Below are 26,515 nucleotides of genomic sequence, written 5' to 3'. Positions count from 1 at the left end.
TAGCATCTTGAAGGAATTCCCACATCCTTTAGTCCATGCCACTCCATTGTTGAACTTATCTGAAACATACTAGATAAAAGTGTTAGTCCAACAAGAGATATGTTGACATTAATTACCAAAACCACTTAGGGAGCACTTGTGATTTCAATCTCCCCCTTTTTGGTAATTGATGACAACATACATCAAAGCTTTAGATAAAGATATAAAGAGTAGCAAGTAAAGCTTTGGAAAGTCATGTAACAAGCATAGGCTCCCCCTACATGTATGCAATCACGTGAATATGGAATATAGAAGCATGTGAGAGCATAACCATGCCAAAGTAGGCAAAATGTTACATGTATCTTGGCCATATGCATCAGAGCAAAGAATATTAAAGAAAATACCTTCATGCCCATGAGTCCTTCTTGCAAATAGTATGTACATCAGCAAGAATTCCTCATACACATGATTGTGATGCATACACTTACCTTGTAGTCTTGAGTTGTCTTAGGATGGAATGAACCTGCGTAAACAAGGTTAGATAACACAGGTACATCTACTAGCCAGAGCAAACAGAAGAAACCACAAGAATACCAAGACTGGGATGACATGTAGAGAGTGAGTACTAAGTACCACATTGGATTAGACATGTCCCCAAGAGTAAAGATATCCAATGAATTTAAATGATTTCTTTCCCTTAGATGTCTTGCTCCCCCTGAATCTAGCATGGGATACTGGGAGAAGATAGGGAACATAAAATCAGAGCTGAAAGATATGAATGAACAGAGCTAATGCAAGCTAATGCAAATAAGCACATATGAACATGTCTTTTCCCCTCAATAAGACATGTGGCATCTCTCCTCTTGAACACCAAGCATCTGGGATCCTTGAGAAATACTTTCTACTTGAGTATTCTCTCCCCCTGGAGATCTCTTTCTCCCCCTGAGGAGGTGATACAATCCTTCTCTGATGTGATCTCTCTAAGTGATAAGCTTTGATGTGATCTCTCTCTCCCCCTTTGACATCAATTTCCAAGAAGGGTCTTCTGGAATTTGTTGTGAATGGGTTTGGTCCTTGAGTCACAACACAAAGCACTGGATAAAATTGTGATGCTTGTAGGGGACAAGATTCATTGAGTGGAGCTGGATCAGAAGAAACACAGAATAAGTGGCAAACTGTTTTTCCTGTTGTGAAATCGGTGGCACCGAGTGGTATGCTTCGGTTGTACCGAAAGGATTCGGTTGGACCGAAAACAACAAGTCGGTGAAACCGAGTTCATCACAGAGAAAACACTTGTCACCTCAGCTCACTAAACTAGACGGATCTCACAAAGATTTGCAAGGAATTTACTAGATGATGTGCAATGAAATGGATGCAGAAAATGCAGAGCAAATAGAAAGAAATCTAGATGAAGTTTTTTTTCTGAAAGGGAAACAAATATGCATGAGACAAATGGAAATACACAGAAAAGAACACAAGAGAACTTCATCTAGAGATGGTCGGTGACAAAGTCACCTATGTTAGAGTATATTGACTTAGGAGTCAAGCGAGATCACTTGATCATAGGTCATACTCATCGTTTAAGCTCAAAATGGGGTTACCATTTTTCGTTTAAGCATCTTGATGTATTCACATCTTGTCGAGTTACTTTAGCTCATGACTTGGAGTAAAGCTTCTCTAAGATGGAATAACATACCTTGGTTGGTGGTGTTGACCATGTAGTTGAACTTATGTGGGTTGCTCAAGGTTGATGTAGCTCATCAAGAGTTGGGAGCACCACTTGGAATTTGAGTCCATCTTCCTACATGGGTTAGTTCTTGCAAGGAAGAGCACTTGTGTATCCAAAAATGACAATCATGAAGCTCAACATAGAATTTGTCAAAGGATATGTTTGAATGGTTTCGTGCTTCCTTGTCTTCAACCACCATTATGTAGAGACCTGGTGATGTAGAGATTGATCAAGATATGAGTAGGTTACAATCTCATGGAATTTGATTCAACCAAGTACCTACATGGGTTAGATAACATGCAAGATACAAATATGTCCAAGACATAAGCTTTTCATCATAAGAGAAATATCGAGGATTAGTCATAAGCTCATGTCTTGCATGTATCCAATGGAGTTTCTACTCCAAGTTTGAAGCATCAATGATGTTCAATTCTCCTCTCAACCTGCAAAACACTTTCTCATCAAGAGGTTTAGTGAATATATCCGCTAATTGCTTTTCGGTGCGAACATGCTTAAGATCAATGTCACCCTTAGCAACATGATCCCGAATGAAATGATGACGAACTTCAATATGCTTAGTTTGAGAATGTTGTACGGTATTATGACCAATTTTGATAGCACTTTCATTGTCACAAAGCAATGGAACATGTTTCACATATATCCCATAATCTTTAAGAGTTTGGGTCATCCAAAGTAATTGAGCACAACATGAACCAGCGGCAATGTATTCCGCTTCGGCGGTGGATAAGGATACCGAGTTTTGTTTCTTGGAGGACCAAGACACAAGAGATCTACCAAGAAATTGAAATATACCCGAAGTGGACTTTCTGTCAACCTTGTCTCCAGCATAGTCCGAGTCGGAGTAGCCAACAAGATCGAAAGAGGCCCTCTTAGGATACCAAATGCCAAAATTTGGTGTATGAATTAAGTATCTCACTATCCTTTTCACGGCCTTAAGATGACATTCTTTAGGAGCAGCTTGATATCTTGCACACATGCACACACTTAGCATAATATCGGGACGTGAAGCACATAGATATAACAATGAACCAATCATAGAGCGATAAACATTTTGATCAACCGGTTCACCATCTTTGGTCAAATCAAGATGTCCACTGGTAGGCATGGGTGTAGACATACCTTTGCATTCTTGCATATTGAACTTCTTGAATAAGTCCTTAGTGTACTCCGTTTGAGAGACAAAAGTACCTTCCTTAGTTTGCTTGATTTGCAAACCAAGAAAGAATTTGAGTTCACTCATCATAGACATCTCAAACTTCTCCGACATTAGCTTCCCAAACTTTTCACTAAAATGAGGGTTAGTTGAACCAAATATGATATCATCAACATAGATTTGGCACACAAATAGTTCTTCATTAACCCTTTTAGTAAAAAGTGTGGAATCAATTTTCCCAATTTCAAAGCCTTTTTCAATAAGGAACTTGGTCAAGCATTTATACCACGCTCTAGGAGCTTGTTTAAGACCATAAAGAGCTTTGTGAAGTTTGTAAACATGATTTGGTTTCTTAGGATTGATAAAGCCGGGAGGTTGTTTAACATAAACTTCCTCCTCTATTTCACCATTTAGAAAAGCACTTTTAATGTCCATTTGGTACAAGGTGATATCATGGTGATTAGCATATGCAAGTAAGATGCGAATGGACTCAAGTCTAGCAACGGGAGCGTAAGTCTCACCATAGTCCATACCTTCGACTTGTGTGTAACCTTGGGCGACGAGACGTGCTTTGTTGCAAACTACTTGTCCATCTTCATCTTGCTTGTTGCGAAACACCCATTTGGTACCGATGATGTTGTGGTTGTTGTCGGGCTTCTCAACCAATGTCCAAACTTGGTTCCTCTCAAAGTTGTGTAGCTCTTCATGCATAGCATTTATCCAATCCGGATCTTCCAATGCTTCTTCGACCTTCATAGGTTCAATGCTAGAGATGAAAGAATAGTTTTCACAAAAGTTAGCTAAACGAGTTTTAGAGCGAGTGATTCTCCTGGTTTGAATATCATTGTAGATTTGCTCGACGGGATGGTCTTTAGCAATTCTTGCTCGAACTCGTGAAAGCTTTTGCTTGGTTCTTGGTTGAACTTCTTCTTCATCTTGTTCTTCTTCTTGGCCTTCTTCATTGTTGGCGTTGTCGTTCTCTTGTCATGGTGGAGAAGGAGGTTGTTGACGTTCATCTTGATGCACTTCCTCGTTTTCTTCATCTTGGTGTGTCCCACTTGTGGATGCTTCCGTATCAATTCTTGGTTCACCTTGTCGTGAAGTAGAAGCTTCCACTTAGACGGACGAGGTACTCTCCTTCACCTCCATTGGACGAACCTTGCCAATAGACAAGTCTTGGATTGCTTTCGAAGGATCTTTGTCTCCTACATCAATTGGCAATTGCTCTACTTGCGAGCCGTTAGATTCATCAAACTTCACATCTACCGTCTCTTCAACCTTTCGGGTGAAATTGTTGTAGACACGATAAGTGTGAGAGTTTGAGCCATAACCTAGTAGGAAACCTTCATGAGACTTAGGAGCAAATTTAGAACGACAATGCTTACCAAGAATGTAGCACTTTGAGCCGAATACTCGAAAGTATCCAACTTGGGGTTTGTTACCGGTGAGGAGCTCGTATGCCGTCTTGCCAAGTAGCTTGTGAAGATACAAGCGATTTGTTGCATGACAAGCTGTCTCAACCGCTTCTGCACAGAAGTGCTTCGGTGTCTTGTACTCATCAAGCATCGTTCTCACCATTTCGACGAGCGTACGGTTCTTCCTCTCAACAACTCCATTTTGTTGAGGTGTGTACATAGCCGAGAACTCGTGTGAAATCCCTTCTTCGTCAAGAAAGGTGTCCACATTTGCGTTCTTGAACTCCGTTCCGTTGTCGCTGCGAACCTTCTTGATCTTCACTTCAAATTGATTTTGGGCCTTCCTAGCGAAGTTTTTGAAGATCTTTTGGACCTGCGATTTATCATCGAGAAAGAACACCCACGTAAATCTTGAAAAATCATCAAGTATAACTAGACCAAAAGAATTTCCACCGAGACTCTTGTAAGAGTTGGGACCAAAGAGATCCATGTGAAGTAGCTCGAGTGGCCTCCTTGTGGTCATGATGTTCTTCATGGGATGCCTTCCTCCAACCTGTTTACCTACTTGACAAGCACTGCAAAGTCTATCCTTATCAAATATGACATCGTTAACACCAAGGATATGATTCCCTTTAATAAGCTTGTCAAGGTTTCTCATGCCAACGTGACCTAGTCGTCTATGCCATAACCAACCTTTTGAGGATTTAGCAATGAAGCAAGTTTTAGGTTGAGCCTTTTTAGTGAAATCAACAATGTATAGATCACCTCTACGTATACCGGTAAAGACCATTTTATGATTGTCTCGACGAAACACTTGGCAATTTACTTCAGTAAATAGGACATTGAAACCGAAATCAGCAAGTCTAGATACTGAAAGTAAGTTGTAGCCAAGAGATTCAACGAGCATGACATTTTGTATGGAGCTATCATGTGAGATGGCCACCTTACCGAGGCCAACCACCTTACCATTTGAGTTGTCACCGAAAGTGACATACTTTCGAGGACTATCATTTTCAGCAAGCTCACGAAACATGTCTTTATCCCCGGTCATGTGATCGGTACATCCACTGTCAAGAACCCATTCCTTTCCTCCTGACATATATCCCTGGAGATTTGCCATAAGACCAAAATGTCTCATTGCATCATCAAGATTGAAGTCACTATCATCAACCTCATCATAGTATCCATGTTCAACATCGTCATGAGGTGGATCAAATCCTAGAGAGGGTGATTCATCAGTATGAGTTTGACAATAATCTCCTCTACGAATTCTAGTAGCTTCGGATATGATATCGCTAATAATTCCAACATTTCCTTTGGCACGCATAAGATTTGTAAGTTCAAATAGACAATCACCAAACATAGGATCACTAGTATTCATCTTACTCAAAGCAATAGACTTATGAAGAATTTCATCTAGATTTTTCAAGGAATAATTTGGAAATCGTTCCTCAAGAAATTTCCATATAGTGTAGGCACACTCAAGAGTAGGCAAGTTCATAATCAAGTTTCTAGGAAAGCCTCTAGTGATAAGATTAACAGTTCTAAGATTCCTAATCATGTCAATTGACTCATCAAGAGTAGGATGCATAGGATCAACAAGTGGTGCACAAGGGCTAGCAATGTACTTGTTCAAATGATATTGATTGAAAATTACAAGCATCTCATTTTTCCACTCATGAAAATACTCTCCATCAAGAATAGGCACTCTATGTCTAATCCAAAGTAGACTCATCCATCTTCCTCCAATGGTGATTAAACCAAGGCAATGGAGACCAATGCTCTGATACCACTTGTAGGACCTTGAGAAGAGGTGTCTAGAGGGGGGTGATTAGACACTAAGTACCAAAGTTGTAGTTTTTAACTTCTTTAAGTTTAAGTGGAGTTTAGGCACAAGTTTAGCACTCACAACACATAGCAAGCAAGCATGCAAAGAGTATATGAGCAGCGGAAAGTAAAGCATGCAACTTGCAAGAATGTAAAGGGAAGGGTTTTGGAGGATTCAAATGCAATTGGAGACACGGATGTTTTTGGCGTGGTTTCGATTGGTGGTGCTATCGTACATCCACGTTGATGGAGACTTCAACCCACGAAGGGTAACGGCTGTGCGAGTCCACGGAGGGCTCCACCCAAGAAGGGTCCACGAAAAAGCAACCTTGTCTATCCCACCATGGCCGTCGCCCACGAAGGACTTGCCTCACTAGCGGTAGATCTTCACGAAGTAGGCGATCTCCTTGCCCTTACAAACTCCTTGGTTCAACTCCAAAATCTTGTCGGAGGCTCCCAAGTGACACCTAGCCAATCTAGGAGACACCACTCTCCAAGAAGTAACAAATGGTGCGTTGATGATGAACTCCTTGCTCTTGTGCTTCAAATGATAGTCTCCCCAACACTCAACTCTCTCTCATAGGATTTGGATCTGGTGGAAAGAAGATTTAGTGGAAAGCAACTTGGGGAAGGCTAGAGATCAAGATTCATATGGTAGGAATGGAATATCTTGGCCTCAACACATGAGTAGGTAGTTCTCTCTTAGAAATAGGATGCTGGAAGTGTAGGCTTGTTCTGATGGATCTCTCTACGAATGAAGAGGAGGTGGAGGGGTATATATAGCCTCCACACAAAATCTAACCGTTACACACAACTTACCAAACTCGGTGGGACCGAATCAACAAACTCGGTCAGACCGATTCAGTAAACGATGTGACCGTTAGGGTTTTCGGTGGGACCGATATGCAACTCAGTAGGACCGATAGGTTAGGGTTAGGGCATAAGTAATCTCGGTGAGACCGATTACACAAACTCGGTGAGACCGATTTTGGTAATTAGTTAACCAGAGAGTTGGTCAGGCAAACTTGGTGGGACCGATTACTCAAACTCGATGGGACCGATTTTGGTAATAAGTTAACCAGAGAGTTTGCATTGTAATCTCGGTAGTACCGATTGCTCAAACTCGGTGAGACCGATTTTGGTAATGGACATACACAGAGAGATTACAATCCCATCTCGGTGAGACCGAGATCCCTATCGGTGAGACCGATTTTGGTAATGGACATACACAGAGAGATTACAATCCCATCTCGGTGAGACCGAGATCCCTATCGGTGAGACCGATTTGCCTAGGGTTTGTGGCAGTGGCTATGACATCTGAACTCGGTGGCGCCGGATAGAAAGAATCGGTGGGTCTGATTTTGACTTTAGGTTTAGGACATATGTGTGGAAGTGGGAAAGTAGTTGAGGGCTTTGGAGCATATCATTAAGCACTGTGGAGCAAGAAACTCATTAAGCAACACCTCATCCCTCCTTGATAGTATTGGCTTTTCCTATAGACTCAATGTGATCTTGGATCACTAAAATGTAAAATGAAGAGTCTTGAGCTTGAAGCTTGAGCCAATCCTTTGTCCTTAGCATCTTGAAGGAATTCCCACAACCTTTAGTCCATGCCACTCCATTGTTGAACTTATCTGAAACATACTAGATAAAAGTGTTAGTCCAACAAGAGATATGTTGGCACTAATTACCAAAACCACCTAGGGAGCACTTGTGCTTTCAGCACCCCTGAAGTTATGGACACCCTTAGGTTCCCGAGTTTGCTAGGCACTAACCTGTCGGTGAGGGGTTGTAAATTAACTTCGGATGACCCTCATCACAGGTCCTTTTTTACCTTGATGCTTGCTTGACGTGGTATGACGTAGAGATGAACCATCTTGTGGATTGTTTGATTTGAGAGACGAAGGATGTATGGATGGTCGCATTACTTATTTTATGAAGACGTGTCTATTGTTACCATATGAGCACATGACACGGGAGGATATTAAGGTTTGTGTCCCATCGTCGCCACCTCTGGTGGTACACCCCGCGTCCGGTGGTATTTGGGCCTTGGAGGTGCTATGGACCCAGGCGCTCCCGCTGACCGGAGGGGTCACATTCTTGCTTTAGGTACTTTTGGAATTTTGGTTGGGGCAGTAAGGCGCTAGCAGTGGCCTAGAGTTAGAATAATGGCATCACATCCCATCCCTGTCCCGGTGGTGTGTCTAGTGCCGATGGAGGGAGTGGTGAGGTGTGTGTCTTCAGTGGATCCCTTTGGATTCGGTTAGCGCTGGTCTTTGGTGGATCTTCCTGGATCCGGTCTGCGTTCGTCTCCGGCAGATCCATTTGAATTCAGTCGGTCGTCGTTTTTGTTCGTGTGTTTACTGGTATGACCCTTCCGATCTACGCTTCTCATCATCATTGATGGTTGTTGCTCTATTGCGCTGGTCCTCCCTGGCTAGCATGCATCCCTAGGCTCTTGTCCGTTTATATGAAAGGGAATTAAGTGGCATCAGTTCTCATAGGTACATCGAATGCAATTTCTTTCCAAAATACTGACAAAGCCTCCGGTGCCATTTTCCAAGTTACTAATTACATGAAGATTACTTGCTTTTATAGTGGCTTGTCTGGTCTCAATAATGTTGTACCGAGTTCAACATCCTTTATTTTCTAGCAAAACTTTCCAAGTCAGCCTTTGAGGATGTAAAAAAAAGACGAGCTCAGCTGTTCTAGAGTTTGTAATGTTCAAGCCTTCTTTGATGTTATGGGAATGCTCAATCTCTTTTCTTTTATTTCACAAGAATCACAAGCAGGCATATGTGCTAGCTAAAGTTTAAAAGCAAATGAACCCTCAAAGGAGGACAAATTGATTATGTGATCAACAAGTCATTTAGACCATCAACTGGATATATCTGGTTTGATTTCATATCTTATATATCTAAATAGTTAGCCCCACTAACATATTTCTCTTAACATGCAAGCATGCCACATCATCAAGCAACATGCATGGCAAAAGGCCCGCCACAAGATGCAATTAAACATAGGAAAATGTCCACCTCAACAAGCAAACATGCATGAGATATTTAGTAAATATTTTACAATACATTAATCAAACACAATAAAGCATGCGGATTTGTAGTTTTAGTTTTTGAATTATTACTCTGAATATTCACATTCCATACAATCACATGTCATCAAGATATATTGCAAATATTCCTGCAACAACGTGCGGGGTATCATCTAGTTTCTAAGACATAACAAACATGACAGACACCAATTCTTATCAACCTACACATACATTCATTGGATGATGTCCATAACAGGATATGAGTGGAAAACAACAACTCTCCCAAAATATATGCATCATCCCATGATCAAACAAAACAAAAGAAAAGCGCATGAATGCCCACCAAGGGTAAACATTACACCACAATACTTATTTTAAGTACTGAATATTTCAGCAAAGTGGGTCCACTCTTTACGTCCACCTCGCGGAGGTAGCGGCGGTTTACCGCGACCTCGAGTTTCGACTAGATGGACTTGAGGATGGCCTGCTACTCCGTCGCCTCCTTCGTTTGGATGGTCTCGAACTCGGCCAGCGCGTCGTCCGTGGCGAACCTGATCGCAGGAGGCGCCGAATCCACATTGCCTTCCTCATCATCATCATCCTTCGTCTCCACGTATGGCGCCCCCTGCTCCGCTTCATCCTACTCCGGTGCCTCCTATGTTGCCTCCTCCTGCTTCAGAGATTTTGGAGGCAGGCTGGCTGCAACGCAAGCAATGTGCCGCACGGGGACGACCTGTATCTCCTCCTCGATCTCCACCCGATGCCGTGGAGTATGCATCTTGTAGTAGGTGATCCGGTGGCGGACCATGTCTACCGGCGAACGGCAAGCTCAGAGAGGATTGGGAGTGGATGGCGAGCTCGGACGGGCTCATAGTGGCGGCGTGAACAGGAGAGTGAGGGTGTAAGTGGGAGTGACTAGGGTTCAGGCTGACTGTCAGGCTTAATAGTCAGATTTGGTCTCTCGGGCAGCGCGTCGGAGCGGTGAGATGAATGCCCACTCACCAGAACGATTGGTCTTGATGTGAGTCCGTGTGGGTCCCTATGGACTCGACCAGACCTTCTCATATCCATTTGAGACATGGATTAAATATGTGGATTTTTTAAACTATCACTATTTTTATAGCAAAATCGAAAACTATAGCACCTAATGCAAAAAAAATCAAAAGTATGAACCCGTCGGCCTCGTGTGGGCCGAAAAAGGAGTTTTCGGCCAGGATTTGGTCGAAAAGGGCTTTTTGGACGTGCCTTGGCCGAAGAGGTGCATACCTGGGCCAAAAAGACCTTTTTGGTCAGCAGTAGGCCGAAAAGGCCTTTTTGATCAGCAGTAGGCCGAAAAGTCCATGGGGCCCACCTGATGTTAACGGGTGGCCGAAGCTGCATGGCTCCACTCTTCGGCTTATGTTAGGACAAAATGATTTCTTTTAAAAATTTTGGCTTATGAATACCGTGCAACCATTGCCCATCTTAGACATTGAAAAATATATATTTTCATGCAGTTCTTTCCCCTCAATATTTTCCCGCCAACTCTTTCCCTCCATATGTTCCCGCCAACCCCTTCCCGCCATATCTTCCCGCCACCCGTTTCCTGCCAACCCCTTCCCGCCATATGTTCCCGCCAACCCTTTCCCGCCATACCACAGTCATTCTTTCCCGCCATTTTCTCCTCTCTACCTATAAAACCCCCTTCACACGGAGGTGGATAAGCAGTCCAGTGTAGTGTAGTCAAGATATTCGATTATCCTTTCGATCGTAGTTTTCACCCTGGGATGAGCAGATGTCTTCTGAGGCTAGCCACCGATTTCAGGATGGACAATAGGATAGTTCCATGGGACAAACTCACCAGTAGTGACACGATAATGAATGAGTTGGCTCACGAATTACGTAAGTCTGGGTGGCCTGAAAGGACCTATGAGAAGGTACGTGACGAACTTCTTAGGTTGCGTGAAAGGTGGAAGAAGGTAGTGGAGCCGAAGAGTGAAACTTTCAGAAGGACTGCAGCAGAGAATCCATATTATGGACTGCTGACAGCGAAGACAAAGACAATATCTTCATGTCGAGCACCAAGGCCAAGAGTACCGCACGTCGAAGGGAAAGAGTGGTGTCGCATCGTCGAAGGGAAAGAGTGTTGCATCGACCGAGGGCAAGAGGACCGCAACATCGACTACACTACACTCGACTGCTTATCCACCTTCGTGTGAAGGGGGTTTTATAGGTAGAGAGGAGAAAATGGCGGGAAAGAACGACTACGGTATGGCGGGAAAGGGTTGGCGGGATGGGTGTCGGTGTCAAAACCGGCGGATCTCGGGTAGGGGGTCCCGAACTGTGCGTCTAGGCGGATGGTAACAGGAGACAAGGGACACAATGTTTTTACCCAGGTTCGGGCCCTCTCGATGGAGGTAAAACCCTACTCCTGCTTGATTAATATTGATGATATGGGTAGTACAAGAGTAGATCTACCACGAGATCAGAGAGGCTAAACCCTAGAAGCTAGCCTATGGTATGATTGTTGTTCGTCCTACGGACTAAAACTCTCCGGTTTATATAGACATCGGAAAGGGCTAGGGTTACACAGAGTCGGTTACAATGGGAGGAGATCTACATATCATATCGCCAAGCTTGCCTTCCACGCCAAGGAAAGTCCCATCCGTACACGGGACGAAGTCTTCAATATTGTATCTTCATAGTCCGGGAGTCCGGCCATCCGGACACCCCCTAATCCAGGACTCCCTCAGTAGCCCCTGAACCAGGCTTCAATGACGACGAGTCCGGCGCGCAAATTGTCTTCGGCATTGCAAGGCGGGTTCCTCCTCCAAATACTTCATAGAAGATGTTGAACACAAGGATAGTGTCCGGCTCTGCAAAATACTTTCCACATACCACCATAGAGAGAATAATATTCGCACAAATCTAATCTGCTGACGTATTTCGTAGCGTGACATCATGCCACAGCCAAGCCTTTATTCGAGTCGTTTTACTGTCCCACCTCAGCGTGTTTAGCGAGGCGGTTTCCTTGGCACGTCTTGTCAAAGCAAAGATCGTGTCCCCTTATTCTGGGATTCTCATCAATACGGGCGTGGGTAACCCAACCGCGCCATTAATCGCGACACTTGGGAGATAAGCGAGTTTTACTAGGCTGGTGGGGGCACATAGTTTTGGCCGCCCATATAAGGGGATAAGAATCTACCCTTTCCATCTACGCCTTCTTCCTCCTTCGCTTATCCATTCCTGCGCACTCGAGCTCCAGCGCCCAAGTCCGCACTTCCCACCTCAACCTTCTCCAATCATGTCCGGAGCGGGAGGCAAGTGGATGGCCTCCTCCGTTACAGAGGGGCAAATCAAAAAGCTGAGGAAAGCCGGATACTTGTCCAACGACATTGCGCACCGGCTCCCAGATGAGGGGCAGCTCATCCCCACCCCCAGGCCCCATGAGAGGGTCGTGTTTCTCCCCCATTTCCTCCGCGGACTGGGCTTTCCTCTTCACCCATTTGTCTGGGGGCTCATGTTCTACTATGGCCTGGATTTCCACGATATGGCCCCGAACTTCATCCTCAACATCTCGGCATTTATCGTCGTGTGTGAGGTCTTCCTCCGCATCTAGCCCCACTTTGGCTTATGGCTGAAGACCTTCAATGTCAAGCCGAAGGTTGTGGGCGGCCGACAAGCGGAGTGCAGAGGTGCCATGGTGGGCAAGATGGCCAACGTCACATGGCTCGAGGGCTCCTTTGTGGAAACCATCAAAGGGTGGCAATCGGGATGGTTCTACATCACCGAGCCGCATGACCCTGAATGGGCAGCGACCCCCGAGTTCCGATCTGGCATCCCCACACGGTTCACCTCATGGAAAGAGACGGGCCTGTCGTGGGGTAATCCGGAAGAGGCGACCGAACTCCAAACCTGCGTCCAGAACCTGATGGACAAGAAGGTTAAACTTGTCAACGTAGTCCAGGTCATGCTCTTCTGCCGGATCCTCCCGTGTCAACGGCGGGCTTTTAATCTGTGGGAATTCGACCCGGCGCAGCACCAAACTCTGCCCAGGATCTTCGACACAACGCACGAAGATGCTTGGAAGGTGCTTTTCAAGAGCTCCGAGGTTCACCCTCCCACTACCGAGGATCGCGGATTCTGCGCGAAGCGCCAAGCCAGCGCAGTAAGCTTAGTTTACCCATTTACAGGGTACTTGTTTTTCATAGTTTGACTCTATGCGGGATCTAAACTCCCATTCCTTTAACAGGATTGGTAGAAGAAGGCCGAACAGATTAACTGTCCGGCTCCCTTGCCCGAAGGCCCAGCAGACGCACGCTTGGCGAAGTTGCTGGTCCCGGCACCCCACGTGGTGCCGGAGAAGAAGGCCAAGAAGAAGGCCACGGGAACTCGAAGGAGCTCCCGGCGACTGGTGGTGTCAGACTCATCGCCCAACGACCCCAAAGCGCACTTCTCCTCCAAAGACGAGGAGGAGGAAGAAGAAGCCTCTCCCCCTCCAGCGGGGGGAGGCACAAAAAGGAAGGCCGCCCCGACTGGGGAGGCCGGAGGGTCCAAGAAGGGGAAGACCCTTCTCCCGAACTACGCCTCCGACGCCGAAGACGACGGAGAGGAGTGGCCATCCAGGGCCAAGCCCCTGGCAAAATCGTAAGTATCCGGATACCAGAATAACTCACGGCATTCCTTTATTGCACAGTACCTTCTGACAAATATAATCATGCAGTCCGTCCAAGGCTCAGCTCGACGATTCATCGAGTGGCTCCTTGGACTCATCGGATATGAATAGTCTTTCACTCCCGATGGCTTCCTCCCCCCGCCCTACGGACGAAGCCGAGGTGGAGTCCCAAAAGGGGCTGAGCCAGGAGGAGGCGGTCCTGGAGGCGCGGCAAGGCAACCTCCCGGACTCCAGGCCCAAAGGGGATAAAACCCTGGAGGGATCTAAGTCCGGCCCTAGGCCAGACACCGCACCGGAACCTTTAGTGGTTCCGGAGTCCGGTAGGCGGCCCCTTCGCAAGAAGGGCAAGCCTACGACGCCGGTGGCCTCCGTCCAACCGGAGGCGCCGGACAATTTGCTGGAGGTGCTTAACGGCGCCTCCATCGACGAGGAGCACCGCACTGTTATGAGTGCGGTGATCGAGAAGGTTTAGTCCGCCAAGAGTGGGCTGACAAAAGCCTGTGCCAGCCTTCTAACAGGCTTCGAGGTATGTATTTAAAACATGTGAAAATGTTACCGCATAGACAGTAGCCCCTGATGCTCAGTTTGGTGTTCGGAAAGAAAAGCCGGACTGAGGATCTAAAAAGATATACGCAGGAGTCTAACATAAATATGTCAATATGGGAATGCAGGCTGCACTGCTAACCTCTGCCGCACTGACTGCAGAGGTCGATGCATTGAAGCAGAGCCTCGAGCGGTCCGAGAAGGAGCTCGGCCTTGCCAAGAAGCAACTCGAGGACAAGGAAGGTAGGTAGTGCCTTATGTAAATATATACAAAAACACCTGGTTGCAAATACTGACAGGACCAACGTGAATGTTACAGGGGCCACAACCGAGGTGGCGACCCTAAAGGAAGCGCTTTCCAAGGCCGAAGACAATGCGGCCATGGAGCGCACCGAGCGAGAGAAACAAGAGGTGCGGGTGGCAGAGGTGCTGCAAGAGCTCGATGCCCTCGTGAAGAAACACGAGAGTTTAGAGCTTGACTCAAAGACGCGAGAGTCCGAGCTTGCCTCGGGACTTGAAAGCGCCAAGTCTGCCAAGGCAGAAGCCCAAAAAGCCCTCCAGGAGATTGAGGCGATGAAAAAGATAGCGGCGGGTAAGGCATTCTCTATGCAAAGCAAGCATGTGAAAGTGAATTACGTGTTACTTACCCGAATCCGGAGCTCTCCAGGAGCATTCGCAGATGTGTGCCGCAGTGTGTCTGACGCCGCCGCATTCTACCGAGCCGAAGAAGGGAGCTCGACGGAGAAGGTGTTCTGGTCCTAGTATGCCAAGGCCGGACACCCGGTGCCCTTGAGCGACCAGCTGAAGCAGCTGGCCGAGCTCCATAAGGTGGCCGAACAGGCCATGAAGGGCCTTATAGGCCGACTGTGGCCTAGGGAGGTCCTGCCTGAGAGCTACTTTGGGCTGGTGAGGCGGCTGGTGGATGCCTGTCCGTGTCTTGAAGTCATCAAGCGCTCTGTATGCATCGAAGGCGCCCGTAGGGCCCTTGCCCATGCCAAAGTGCACTGGGGCCAGCTAGATGCTGAGAAGCTGGTGATGGAGGGACCACCGGAGGGGAAGGAGCATCGCAGGCCCGAGACGTACTATGAGGGCGTCCTGAAGGGTGCCCGCCTTGTGGCGAACGAATGTTCCAAGGATTTAATTTTTGAGTAAACTCGCTCGTGTTTTTATCCTGTGCGCTGAAAACATGTTCATATGCGCTAAGCAACACCTTTTGAATTTAAAATATTACCTTCTGTGCGGCCGTTTATTAAATCTAAGAGATGCAAGTCGTTGGCTTCTGCCCCCATGCCACGAGTGCTGGGGTGTTCGGGATAAACCTAAGCGCTCTTGTTCTCATTCTTGGGTCCTTCGAGGGAGGCGCTCAGCACAACGAACAAGGCAATCGGACTTATAATGCTTTATCACTCTCACTTAGCCATAGAATTCTATAATTTTAAATTTCGGCGAAGCCCGTAGTATTCGGAAGATCGAGTTCGAGGCGCTATCCACGCCTAGGACGGACAAAGCCAGCTCCTCGCTCTAAGCGGCATAAGTCTTTAAGGACTCGAAAAACCTCTCGAACAGCGACCGGCTCTTGCCCTATCATGAAGGTAAGTTTTAGCTTTCTCTACTTAGGTGTTAACCCAGCTCAACTGGGGCACAATCGCAGTAGTTCTCCCAGCGCTACCTTAGCCGATATAGCGGAACGTAAGGTACCAAAACATGGGAGCCGGGCAAGCCCAACTATTGACCCAAGACATGATTCGGAGCCGATGCATATAATGCTATAAGTTCGGGGTGCCGCACTCATGAGAGTGTTCGGTCTTCTCACACCGTATTTTGGGGAACTTAAGCACCTGGTGTATTGGCCGTACCAAAGTGTACGGTTGCATGATGTCATAGCTGAACATATGTAAAAAAAATGAATGCAATAATAGAAAAGAGCTATGTATTGTTTATTAGAGGGCTGCTATGAAAGCAGAACGATACAAATAGTGCGATAAGCAAGAGATGGGGTTATTTGACATGTCCCCCTCCAAGGGCAAGCTGCGAGACTTTAAGTAAGACAGGTATTTAGCTCGTTATAGAGACCACCTGGACGTTCGACGTGTCCTGCTGTCTCCCTGGCTGTTGCATCGTGTGTTCAGCGATTGTACTGCCGGACAGGTCTTCCGAATAGTGGAGTCCTAAAAGTAAATAAAGAAAAATCACAAAAATTGGGAGCCCCTAGTGCGGTTGAGCCACATTCTGGGCATGCCGTGGTTGTGCCCCTCCCCTTATGCCCATGGTATTTCCAGAGTGTAATTATGTACGCGTGATACTGGTTTCACAATCTCGCGAGGGCTGGGGTTGGGGCCGCACTGCTATGCTAGCTCGGAACGTGCCAGACGGTCTTGTTGTAGGTTACTCCGGGCGCGCTTGACGGTGTCCGGACGCTTAACAGCCGGACTGGAGAATTGCCTTGAGAGGCTACTTTGTACTTCCGCCGCGAGGGCCGCTGTGTGCTCCTCTGTTCGGAGAGAGCGTTTGGTGTTTCCATTGACCGTAATGACTCCGCGAGGGCCTGGCATCTTGAGCTTGAGATATGCATAGTGCGGCACCGCATTGAACTTTGCAAATGCGGTTCGTCCGAGCAGGGCGTAATAGCCACTGTGGAACGGGACTATGTCGAAGATTAACTCCTCGCTTCGGAAATTATCTGGGGATCCGAAGACCACTTCGAGTGTAACTGAGCCTGTACAGCTGGCCTCTACACCTGGTATGATGCCTTTAAAGGTCGTCTTTGTGGGTTTAATCCTTGAGGGATCTATGCCCATTTTCCGCACTGTATCCTGATAAAGCAGGTTCAGGCTACTGCCGCCGTCCATGAGGACTCTAGTAAGGTGAAATCCGTCAATGATTGGGTCTAGGACCAATGCGGCGAATCCGCCGTGACGAATGCTAGTGGGGTGGTCCCTTCGATCAAAAGTGATCGAGCAGGAGGACCATGGGTTGAACTTTGGGGCGACTGGCTCCAACGCATATACGTCCCTGAGCGCACGCTTCCGTTCCCTTTTGGGGATGTGGGTTGCGTATATCATGTTCACCGTCCGCACTTGTGGGGGAAAGCCCTTCTGTCCTCTGTTGTTCAGCGGCCGGGGCTTCTCCTCGTCATCGCTATGCAGCCCCTTGTCTCTGTTTTCAGCACTTAACTTGCCTACCTGCTTGAACACCCAACAATCCCTGTTGGTGTGATTGGCTGGTTGTTCGGGGGTGCCGTGTATCTGGCACGAGCGATCGAGTATCCGGTCTAAACTGGATGGGCCCGGAGTATTTCTTTTGAATGGCTTTTTCCGCTGACCGGGTTTAGAGCCTCTAAATCCGGCATTAACTGTCGTATCCTCAGTGTTGTCGCCGTTAATGCGGCGCTTGTGCTTGTTGCGACGCGACCTGCCATTGTTGTCCTTGGTATCCGAATTACCAGGGCTCTTGGTCATGTTATTGCTATGAGCTAGCCAGCTGACTTCTCCCACGCAAAAGCGGGTCATGAGTGTCGTGAGGGCTGCCATGGATTTCGGCTTTTCCTGTCCTAGGTGCTGGGCAAGCCATTCGTCTAGGATGTTATGCTTGAAGGCTGCGAGGGCCTCTGCGTCCGGACAGTCGACTATTTGATTTTTCTTGGTTAGGAACTGTGTCTAGAATTGTCTGGCCGATTCCTCTGGCTGCTGAATTATGTGGCTTAGGTCATCGGCGTCTGGTGGTCACACATAGGTGACCTGGAAATTGTCAAGGAATGCGGATTCCAGGTCCTCCCAACAACCAACTGACTCTGTTGGCAAGCTGTTAAGCCAATGCCGAGCCGGTCCTTTAAGCTTGAGTGGGAGGTATTTGATAGCGTGTAGATCATCACCACGGGCCATGTGGATATGAAGGAGATAATCCTCGATCCATACCACAAGATCTGTTGTGCCATCGTATGATTCGATGTTTACGGGTTTAAAACCCTCGGGGATTTGATGATCCATTACTTCATCTGTGAAGCATAGTGGGTGTGCGGCGCCTCTGTACTGGGCTATATCATGACGTAGCTCGGATGAGCTTTGTCTGTTGTGTTCGGCCTGGCCGTATTTGCCATGTCCGGCGTGACGGTTGTCGTCATGTGTCGTGGGGCGCCCACGCGATCCGTAGATCGATCTTGTTTGCCTTGCCTTGTCCTCCAATATGTCTTGCAGGTCTGGCGCGTTTCCCCGTGCCTTGGTACTTTTTGAGCGGCGCCGGGGTGTGGCTTGAGTTGATGGCCGAAAGGCCTCTCTGTCGCGGCCACGGGGTGGCCGATCGGCCGCATCATACGCTGGTGATGTAGGTTTAGTTGCTTCCTCCTCTAGTTGGGGTAGCAGCCTGCGCTTTGGGTAGCTCTTGGAGGGGCGTTCGAGTTTGTACTCTTCGGCAGCGAGGACTTCCGTCCATCTGTCGGCTAGCAAGTCTTGGTCAGCTCTAAGCTGCTGCTGTTTTCTCTTGAGGCTGCTTGCCGTGGCCATGAGCCTGCGTTTGAAACGCTCTTGTTCGACGGGGTCCTCAGGCACGACAAATTTGTCATCGTCGAGGCTTGCTTCGTCTTCAGAGGGAGGCATGTAATTATCGTCCTCGACCTCTCTGTCTGCCGCTCTCTCATGAGGGCTGGCTTCTCCATCCTCCTGCGCTGAATCCTGCTGGAGGGGGTTGTCTTCGGCACTGTCCGGGGTGTTATTGTCTCTGGTGCCGGACTCGCCGTTTTTGCTTTCGCGGGATTTAGAGCGGCGCCGCTGACGCCGGCGCTTAGGCTGTTTCTTGGAGGGTTCATCCTCCGTTGTTCCATTGCCATCCCCTTCTTTTAGGGTGTCCACCATGTATATGTCGTATGACGAGGTGGCTTTCCAGTGCCCTATAGGCGCTGGTTCTTGGTCGTCTCCTTCATCGGCGTCCATACCGTCGATGTCTTTGGAGTCGAAGTCGAGCATGTCGGTTAAATCGTCGACAGTGGCTACGAAGTGGGTGGTGAGTGGGTTTCGAATTTCTTCGTCGTCCGCATCCCAACCTTGCCGACCATAGTCCGGCCAGGGCTCTCCTGATAAAGAGAGAGACTTTAGTGAATTCAGGATGTCGCCAAAGGGCGAGTGTTGAAAGATGTCCGCGGCGGTGAACTCCATGATCGGAGCCCAATTGGGTTCGATCGGGAGGGGTGCGGAGGATTCGGAGTCCGGAACGGAGTCCGGCACCTTGGAGTCACGAGCTCCGCGAAGGACAAGATTGGTGTTCGGCTCGATCGCCGTAGAGATTGCAACCCCCGTGGCGGCGTCCAGCCACCCGTCCTCGATCGGCGCAGTCGGCTCCGAGCTAAGGGTCGGAGCGGACACCTGAGCGGCGCTCTGGGCACTGTCCGGCGGCAGAGCTAGATCATGCCCATCATGACAGTGCGGCGCGCTCGGCTGTGGCTCGAATCCGTCGAAGATCAAGTCTCCGCGGATGTCAGCCGTGTAGTTTAAACTTCCAAATCCGACCTGATGGCCAGGGGCGTAGCTTTCGATCTTCTCCAGATGGCCAAGTGAATTGGCCCGCAATGCAAAGCCGCCGAATACGAAGATCTGTCCGGGGAGAAAAGTCTCACCCTGGACCGCGTCGTGGTTGATGATCGAAGAACCCATCGGGCCTGAAGGTGACGATACAGAGGAACTCTCAATGAAAGCACCAATGTCGGTGTCAAAACCGGCGGATCTCGGGTAGGGGGTCCCGAACTGTGAGTCTAGGCGGATGGTAACAGGAGACAAGGGACACAATGTTTTTACCCAGGTTCGGGCCCTCTCGATGGAGGTAAAACCCTACTCCTGCTTGATTAATATTGATGATATGGGTAGTATAAAAGTAGATCTACCACGAGATCAGAGAGGCTAAACCCTAGAAGCTAGCCTATGGTATGATTGTTGTTCGTCCTACGGACTAAAACTCTCCGGTTTATATAGACACCGGAGAGGGTTAGGGTTACATAGAGTCGGTTACAATGGGAGGAGATCTACATATCGTATCGCCAAGCTTGCCTTCCACGCCAAGGAAAGTCCCATCCGGACACGGGACGAAGTCTTCAATCTTGTATCTTCATAGTCCGGGAGTCCGGCCAAAGGTCATAGTCCGGCCATCCGGACACCCCCTAATCCAGGACTCCCTCAACGGGGTTGGCCGGAAACGGGTGGCGGGAACATATGGAGGAAAAGAGTTGGCGAAAAAATACTGAGGGGAAAGGGTTGCGTAAAAATATATATTTTCAATGTCTAAGAGATGGGCAATGGTTCCACAGTATTTTCATAAGCCAAAATAAAAAAAACATTTCAGCCTAACATAAGCCGAAGAGTGGAGCCATGCAGCTTCAGCCACCCGTTAACGTAAAAAGGTGGGTCCCAGGGACTTTTTGGGCCTACTGCTGATCAAAAAGATCTTTTCGGCCAGGTACGCACCTCTTCGGCCAAATCCTGGCCGAAAACTCCCTTTTCGGCCCACACGAGGCTGACGGGGTCATAATTTTGATTTTTTTTGCATTGGGTGCTATAGTTTCCGAATTTGCTATAAAAATAGTGATAGTTTTGAAAAAAAAAACAAATATGTGAGGTGTCGGTCAATACAGACATATAGGGTCAGTTTAAAGGGTCCGGATTGTGATTTTGTGACCGGTCACCAGTAGATGCTTGCTCTTACTCACAACGAGTAATTTGGAACGGAGGGAGTACATAATACGTACTCCGGTTGACTGGTTTTTGAATCCAGGCTTACGTGCCACATCATCGACTTTCTGTCTCCTATGTGGCACATAGGCAAGTCCAGTCAGCTACTCCTAGTAGACAAGTCTGGTCTTCCAGTTCCAAGCCCAAGCCCAAACTCACACACACACACACTCGTCTCCCATCTCTGTTCCCCGCTCCTCGACCCGCCGCCACTCACCTCCGCCGCCGTCCGGCCCTCCGCGCCGCCCAAGTTTCCGCCTCCGCGAACGCCAGTCGCGACCACGGGCTGCTCCGTCCATGGCCCTCCTGTACCTCATGCTCCTCCGCCGCTCGACGCCAGCAGGTCGCGACCAGAACTCTCCTCCGTCCCCTGCTCTTCCAAGCGCCTGCCCCCCCCCCCCCCCCCCCCCCCCCCCCCCCCCCCCCGCGCCGACCATCATCAAAGCTTACTCGCGAATCGCGAACCGAGCGTTCCCCGCGGTCGAGCATGATTTCCTCCAGTCCGGCCTCTCCAGTATCAATTTTCAAGCTTTTCTCCGCCTCCTGCCGGCCCCCGCCTCTCCCGTGCAGCCCTGATGCAGCCACCGCCGACTGGGTCCTCCTGGAGCCGCTGGCGTACGTCGCTGACCGCACCAACGCCACCACCGCCGAAGCCATCTCGAGGACCGGCTACACCATCCAGGCCACCTTCTGCGCCGCCGACCCGCCGGGTGTCTCCTGCGTTTGCATCCACTGCCCGGGCATCGAGGAGGCCGACTTCCCGGAGAGGCCCCGCATAATCTGCTCCCACAAGGACCTCCTCCTCCTCTGGGTCACCTTCAAATTCGGCCCCTACGACGAGGAGGGGCTCCGCGAGTACTTCGTCTACAAAGCCGGAACCGGGCGGCCGTCACTCCACCTGCTCCCAGATCCCCTTCCGTTCGTCGCCAGAGCCTGGGAGGTCGGCCTCGTGCCCCACGGCGACGACGGCCATTTCTTGCTGGCCGCTCTCTGCTTAACACAGACCCCTTGGGTCTACGACCTGCATCTCTTCTCGTCTACGACATGGGCTTGGAGCACCAAGGTGGCATCAGCAGACATGCCAGACAAGGTAAATTCTCGGACGCAACCAGATGTGATTCACAAGGTGATTTCGCTTGGAGGAGGCACACTGGGCTGGGTTGATCTTTGGAGGGGAATTTTGCTCTGCAATGTGCTCGACGAGGTGCCTGTGGTTCAGGTAATCCGGCTGCCTATGCTGATGCCTGGCAATAAGGGTGGTCTTAGAGTATGTCCGTGGAACGTTCGTGACATTGGGTGCAGCGATGGCTTGATTAAACTTGTTGAGGTGGAAACTTATGAAAGACCGGTTGATGAACCGGCGTATCATGATGACATGCTTGTAGTTTATGATTCAGATCTTTTGGCAGAGCGGCCGGTGCGGGACAATGTTGGTTGGAAGATAATAACATGGTATAGGATGACTTCTTGGAACTATTGGCGTAAGTAGTGCATGCATCATGATGAGGAAATATCTGTTGACCACTCCAGGCATCAGATCAGCGACGAAGGCGAAGAGTTAGCTTTGAAAAATGTGTCTGCATCTTTCCCTGTTCTGAGTTTAAACTGCCACTGTGATGATAATGTTTACCTGCTGTGTAACTTGAAATCTGACACTAGAAAGATATGGTTGGTCGCTGTTGACCTGAAGATGAAGCAACTGATAGATCTGGCACCATTTTCTATCGGAGGATATTTCAGTCCAGCTTACCCATGTCAGTTATCCAAATATCTGAAAAAAGACGCTCTAGGTAATCATACTTCTGTTTTGCTATATGTTTTGGGTACAGTAGTATAGACAACTTTTCCTGTTAATTTAGGATAAGGTTTTGTATCTCATTCCAATTGGAAAATCAAGAAGAATTTGAGTCTGATCGGTTGATCTTGGTGGTTATTTTATGATAGGCAGATATTCTGAATTGATATGCTAAATATGTTGCGTTCTCTGGGTGTGGGCGTTTACCTCTTCTGTTTTGTCATGAGATCCTAATTACTATGAGGGGTCTCTGCATGTCTTACTATAGTTTTTTTTGCCAAATCATTCGAACCAAGAACACTACAAACACTGCAGACAATGCAGTTTTGTTGTGAAATCCTTGTTTTTGACAATTCTGAGCGTTTAAGAATTTAACAGTCCTCTACATGTCTTATCATTGCAACTTCTGCTGGGTCACGCAGTTAAAAAATACTACAAATGCTGCATACATGGCAACAGTAAGTATCACAACTCATTTAATGTCAGAGCAGTGCTATCACATAATTCTCCTGTTCTATGCTATGTATGGGTCAGATTGCCTTGAAACTGAGCACCTGAGGCCAGTTTGTTTACTCATTTTATTCTTAGAATTAATCTGCGAAAGGCTACGTCACGGTCACTTGTGGTGGTGGTGGGGGGGGGGGGGGGGGTATATTACATCATAAGGGAAGACTACAGATTACGGGAGAAAACTATGTGTTAATGTGCATCTATTTGCTGATTGATTGATTTTACAAGCTCAACTAGTTATTCTTTTCTTGATGTCTCCAAAGCTTCTCCCTCCGTCCCAAAATAAGTGTCTCAACTTTGTACTAACTTTATTACAAAGTTGTACTAAAGTTGAGACATTTATTTTGGGACGGAGGTAGTATGTTATTGCGGGTTTTCAGGTCACATGTTAAAAATTGCGTGCTCTTAACACAGGCCTTAAGTGTCCAGCAGTACCGTGGCGAACTGCAGGCTAGAATTGAATTTAGATGCTTTTATTTGCTATATGTCAGTCGTACATTACATTCTTGGGCAATATTGCAGACAACTGAGGCAAATAGGCTGGTGCTTATGCAAGGGACACAGCTGATGGAGCAGATTGCACTGAATGTCTTCGATACTGCGAGAGGATAGCGGCCGACTGCTCCATTACTCCATGGAATGCCATGCGAGCGTAGTTCTGAATTTGTAGTTTAACCGTTTGTTTCGGCAGATATGTTGTGTTTCTTTTCTGCTGAATCTGGTGTAGCTGGTGTTGATTTCTATTAACAACAATCGGAGGGGGCCCTCTTTTCTTCAGAAAAGAAAAGCTATTTCTGAGCTAACTCATGTTTCTAAGAATGCCAGCATTACTAGTGTCTTAATTCAATGATCAAAGATACATCCATTGTTGAAAAGAATCCGTGTTTATGATCTACAGGAAGAGGCTCTTGCTTTACATGAATTTTATGCCATGGAAACGATCTTAAATGACTGCAGCATATATACACTGTATAGTTTTCTTTTTCTTTTTTTTTGCGAATATACACTGTATAGTTTAGCCTATACTGGCTACAAGGGGGCCCAGAAATTTTCGCCGGCGCCGTTGATAGGGTGAGTGTCGATGTGGGCTTCGTTGGCTGCTGGCAAGGACAGGGTTGCCAGCCGCTACATGACGAACTGACGGCAACACTGTGCTGAACGGCGGTGGCGGCTCTGGAGGCCGTTGCGGTGGCGGCTGAAACAGGCAGTGGTCGTTCAGCGAAAGTGGATGCACCATGGGTTCACTGCAAAGAAACCACAATCAGCAAAATCATCGTTAGTAGGAGTTGAGCATTACAACCACTGAAGGGCATGTATTGTGGATTTTATGGTGCTAAGCAGTGCTTTCAAAGTTCACATTCTTTAAATCATTAAATTTATGTTGCTCCGGTTATTTCAAATGTGTATGGGAAGAAGCGACGGCACTGCATCAAGAGCTTCACCAAAGTTAATACCTGGTCCTGATGAGATCCAACTAGTAAAGTGTGGCCAGTTAGAGGGTGCTTGGATCCAAGAGATTCATTTTAGTCTGACTAAAAATAGTCTCTTTAAGAGGCTAAAGTTCCAAGCATCCCTGAGGCTGGTCATAGTGGGAGTAACCTAGCAAGTAACATAGCGTATTTCAAGACAACTTTGCTTATGTGGCATATAGTTAATGAGGAGAGAGGTGTTTGGAGTAACATAATATGCTACTGTAACATAACGCAAACCAAAGCAAAATGAGTCTATAATGTAATAAATGCAATCATCTATAATACTACTTGTATGTTACTTTGCACTATGAAGGTAGTAACAAAGACTAGTGTCATATGCATGACACTAGTCTAAGTTACTCCCCACTATGACCAGCCTGACTAAAGAGAGGCTAAAACTAGTTTTGAGACTAAAAAAAATTAGTCAGGGATACCCCTACTAAAATGTGGATTAGTCATCTCTCTCCTCATTTAACTCCTTTCCTTTAACACAAGCGTGTTCTGGATTGAGGGTTTGGAGGATAATAAATGATCATTAACTTGATTTTAGTCTCTTTAGTATTTGGATCCAAGCATGGGTGAGGGTAGCAAATTTTAGTCTCACTACTTTTAGTCATGGAACTAAAACGTATCCAAGCACCCTCTTAGGCTGATACATTGGCGGCGGCGGCGGCTGCTGCTGCTGCAATGGAACAGGGAGTGACTGATGGTAGCTGCCATAGCTTGGGTCTGCGTAATTACCATATTCATGATGGCTTCCATTGTAGACAATCTGGTGCAAAGGCACATTCACATTTTCAGAGTTGCTTGCTTGTACTACAACCTGGGGCAAAGCTGCATTTACAAGGCAAATAAAAAGCTGTCAAATTCATGACAAATCATTGTAGCGGTCATCATGAATGAGGTTCACAAAATAAAACAAGGAAGCAAGTTGAATTGCACATTCAACCACAAGTTAGCCAACATCCCTTTACCTACGTCTACGTATATATCGAGCCACTCGAAAGATAGCGAAAAGAAAAGAAGGCAACACCATCAGAGTTTAACCATTAACATCAGTGGTTTGCTTTGTTAAAATTGATCAACCTCTCTCGCTCTCCACCCCACACCCCAAGGTCCTATTTTTATTCTTCTAAGAAACAGGAATCATATCTTTATTCATACCAGATCACCACAAATGCACCAGTAACCATTGTTCTGAATAGTGCCTAATGCAACCAGCTGCTCAGTAATTACCTGGAGTGACTCTCAGATGATTTGACAACACACAAGGGAAGTGGGGGCAGTAGTCATGATGTTGAACAACGGGACATGGTGCCATTGTTTTCAGTGTTCTATTTCTCATGTCAATAGAGATCCTCTGCGCTTTCTTGATATCCAACCTCACCTGGGAATTCATGTGAAAACAATGTCGTCACCATGGATACTCAGGGTGGGGAAAGATGGTAACAAGTTCAGTATCGTCGAGTTTCCAACAATGCCGTCCCCCAGCTGAGTCAACAAAGCAGAATGGCGTGGCTTCTCGACCAGTATGTCATCCACATGAACATCCCTCTCCTTGCGCCAACCATTGTCGGAAAGCACTCTGTTCCATATGGCCGCCCTCCAACCAACTAGCTTATGTGGCCAACGCTTCTTGTCCGGATCATCCGGTGGCGGTC

General features: G+C 47.5%; 1 protein-coding gene across 2 annotated transcripts; it reads left to right on the top strand.

The window, feature by feature from the left end:
* The first annotated feature begins 21,232 nt into the window (after positions 1–21,232).
* On the top strand, positions 21,233–24,381 carry LOC123093377 (uncharacterized). 2 transcript variants are annotated; one of them, XR_006445315.1, is made up of 2 exons: positions 21,233–22,867; positions 23,905–24,326. XR_006445315.1 is itself a non-coding variant. In XM_044515333.1 (2 exons), exons 1-2 carry the CDS (start codon positions 21,565–21,567, stop codon positions 23,992–23,994), a joined length of 693 nt encoding a protein of 230 aa, XP_044371268.1. In that variant the 5' UTR covers positions 21,233–21,564; the 3' UTR covers positions 23,995–24,381. The 2 variants fall into 2 exon arrangements, 1 of the variants encoding a protein (XP_044371268.1); XM_044515333.1 differs by having other exon boundaries at positions 21,233–22,167; positions 23,905–24,381.
* The last annotated feature ends 2,134 nt before the right edge of the window (positions 24,382–26,515 follow it).

This window comes from Triticum aestivum, chromosome 4B, assembly GCF_018294505.1.
Source record: "Triticum aestivum cultivar Chinese Spring chromosome 4B, IWGSC CS RefSeq v2.1, whole genome shotgun sequence".
NCBI classification, from domain to species: domain Eukaryota; kingdom Viridiplantae; phylum Streptophyta; class Magnoliopsida; order Poales; family Poaceae; genus Triticum; species Triticum aestivum.
The sequence above is the reverse complement of the archived record's forward strand: the minus strand, read 5'-3'. Positions and strand labels throughout refer to the sequence as shown.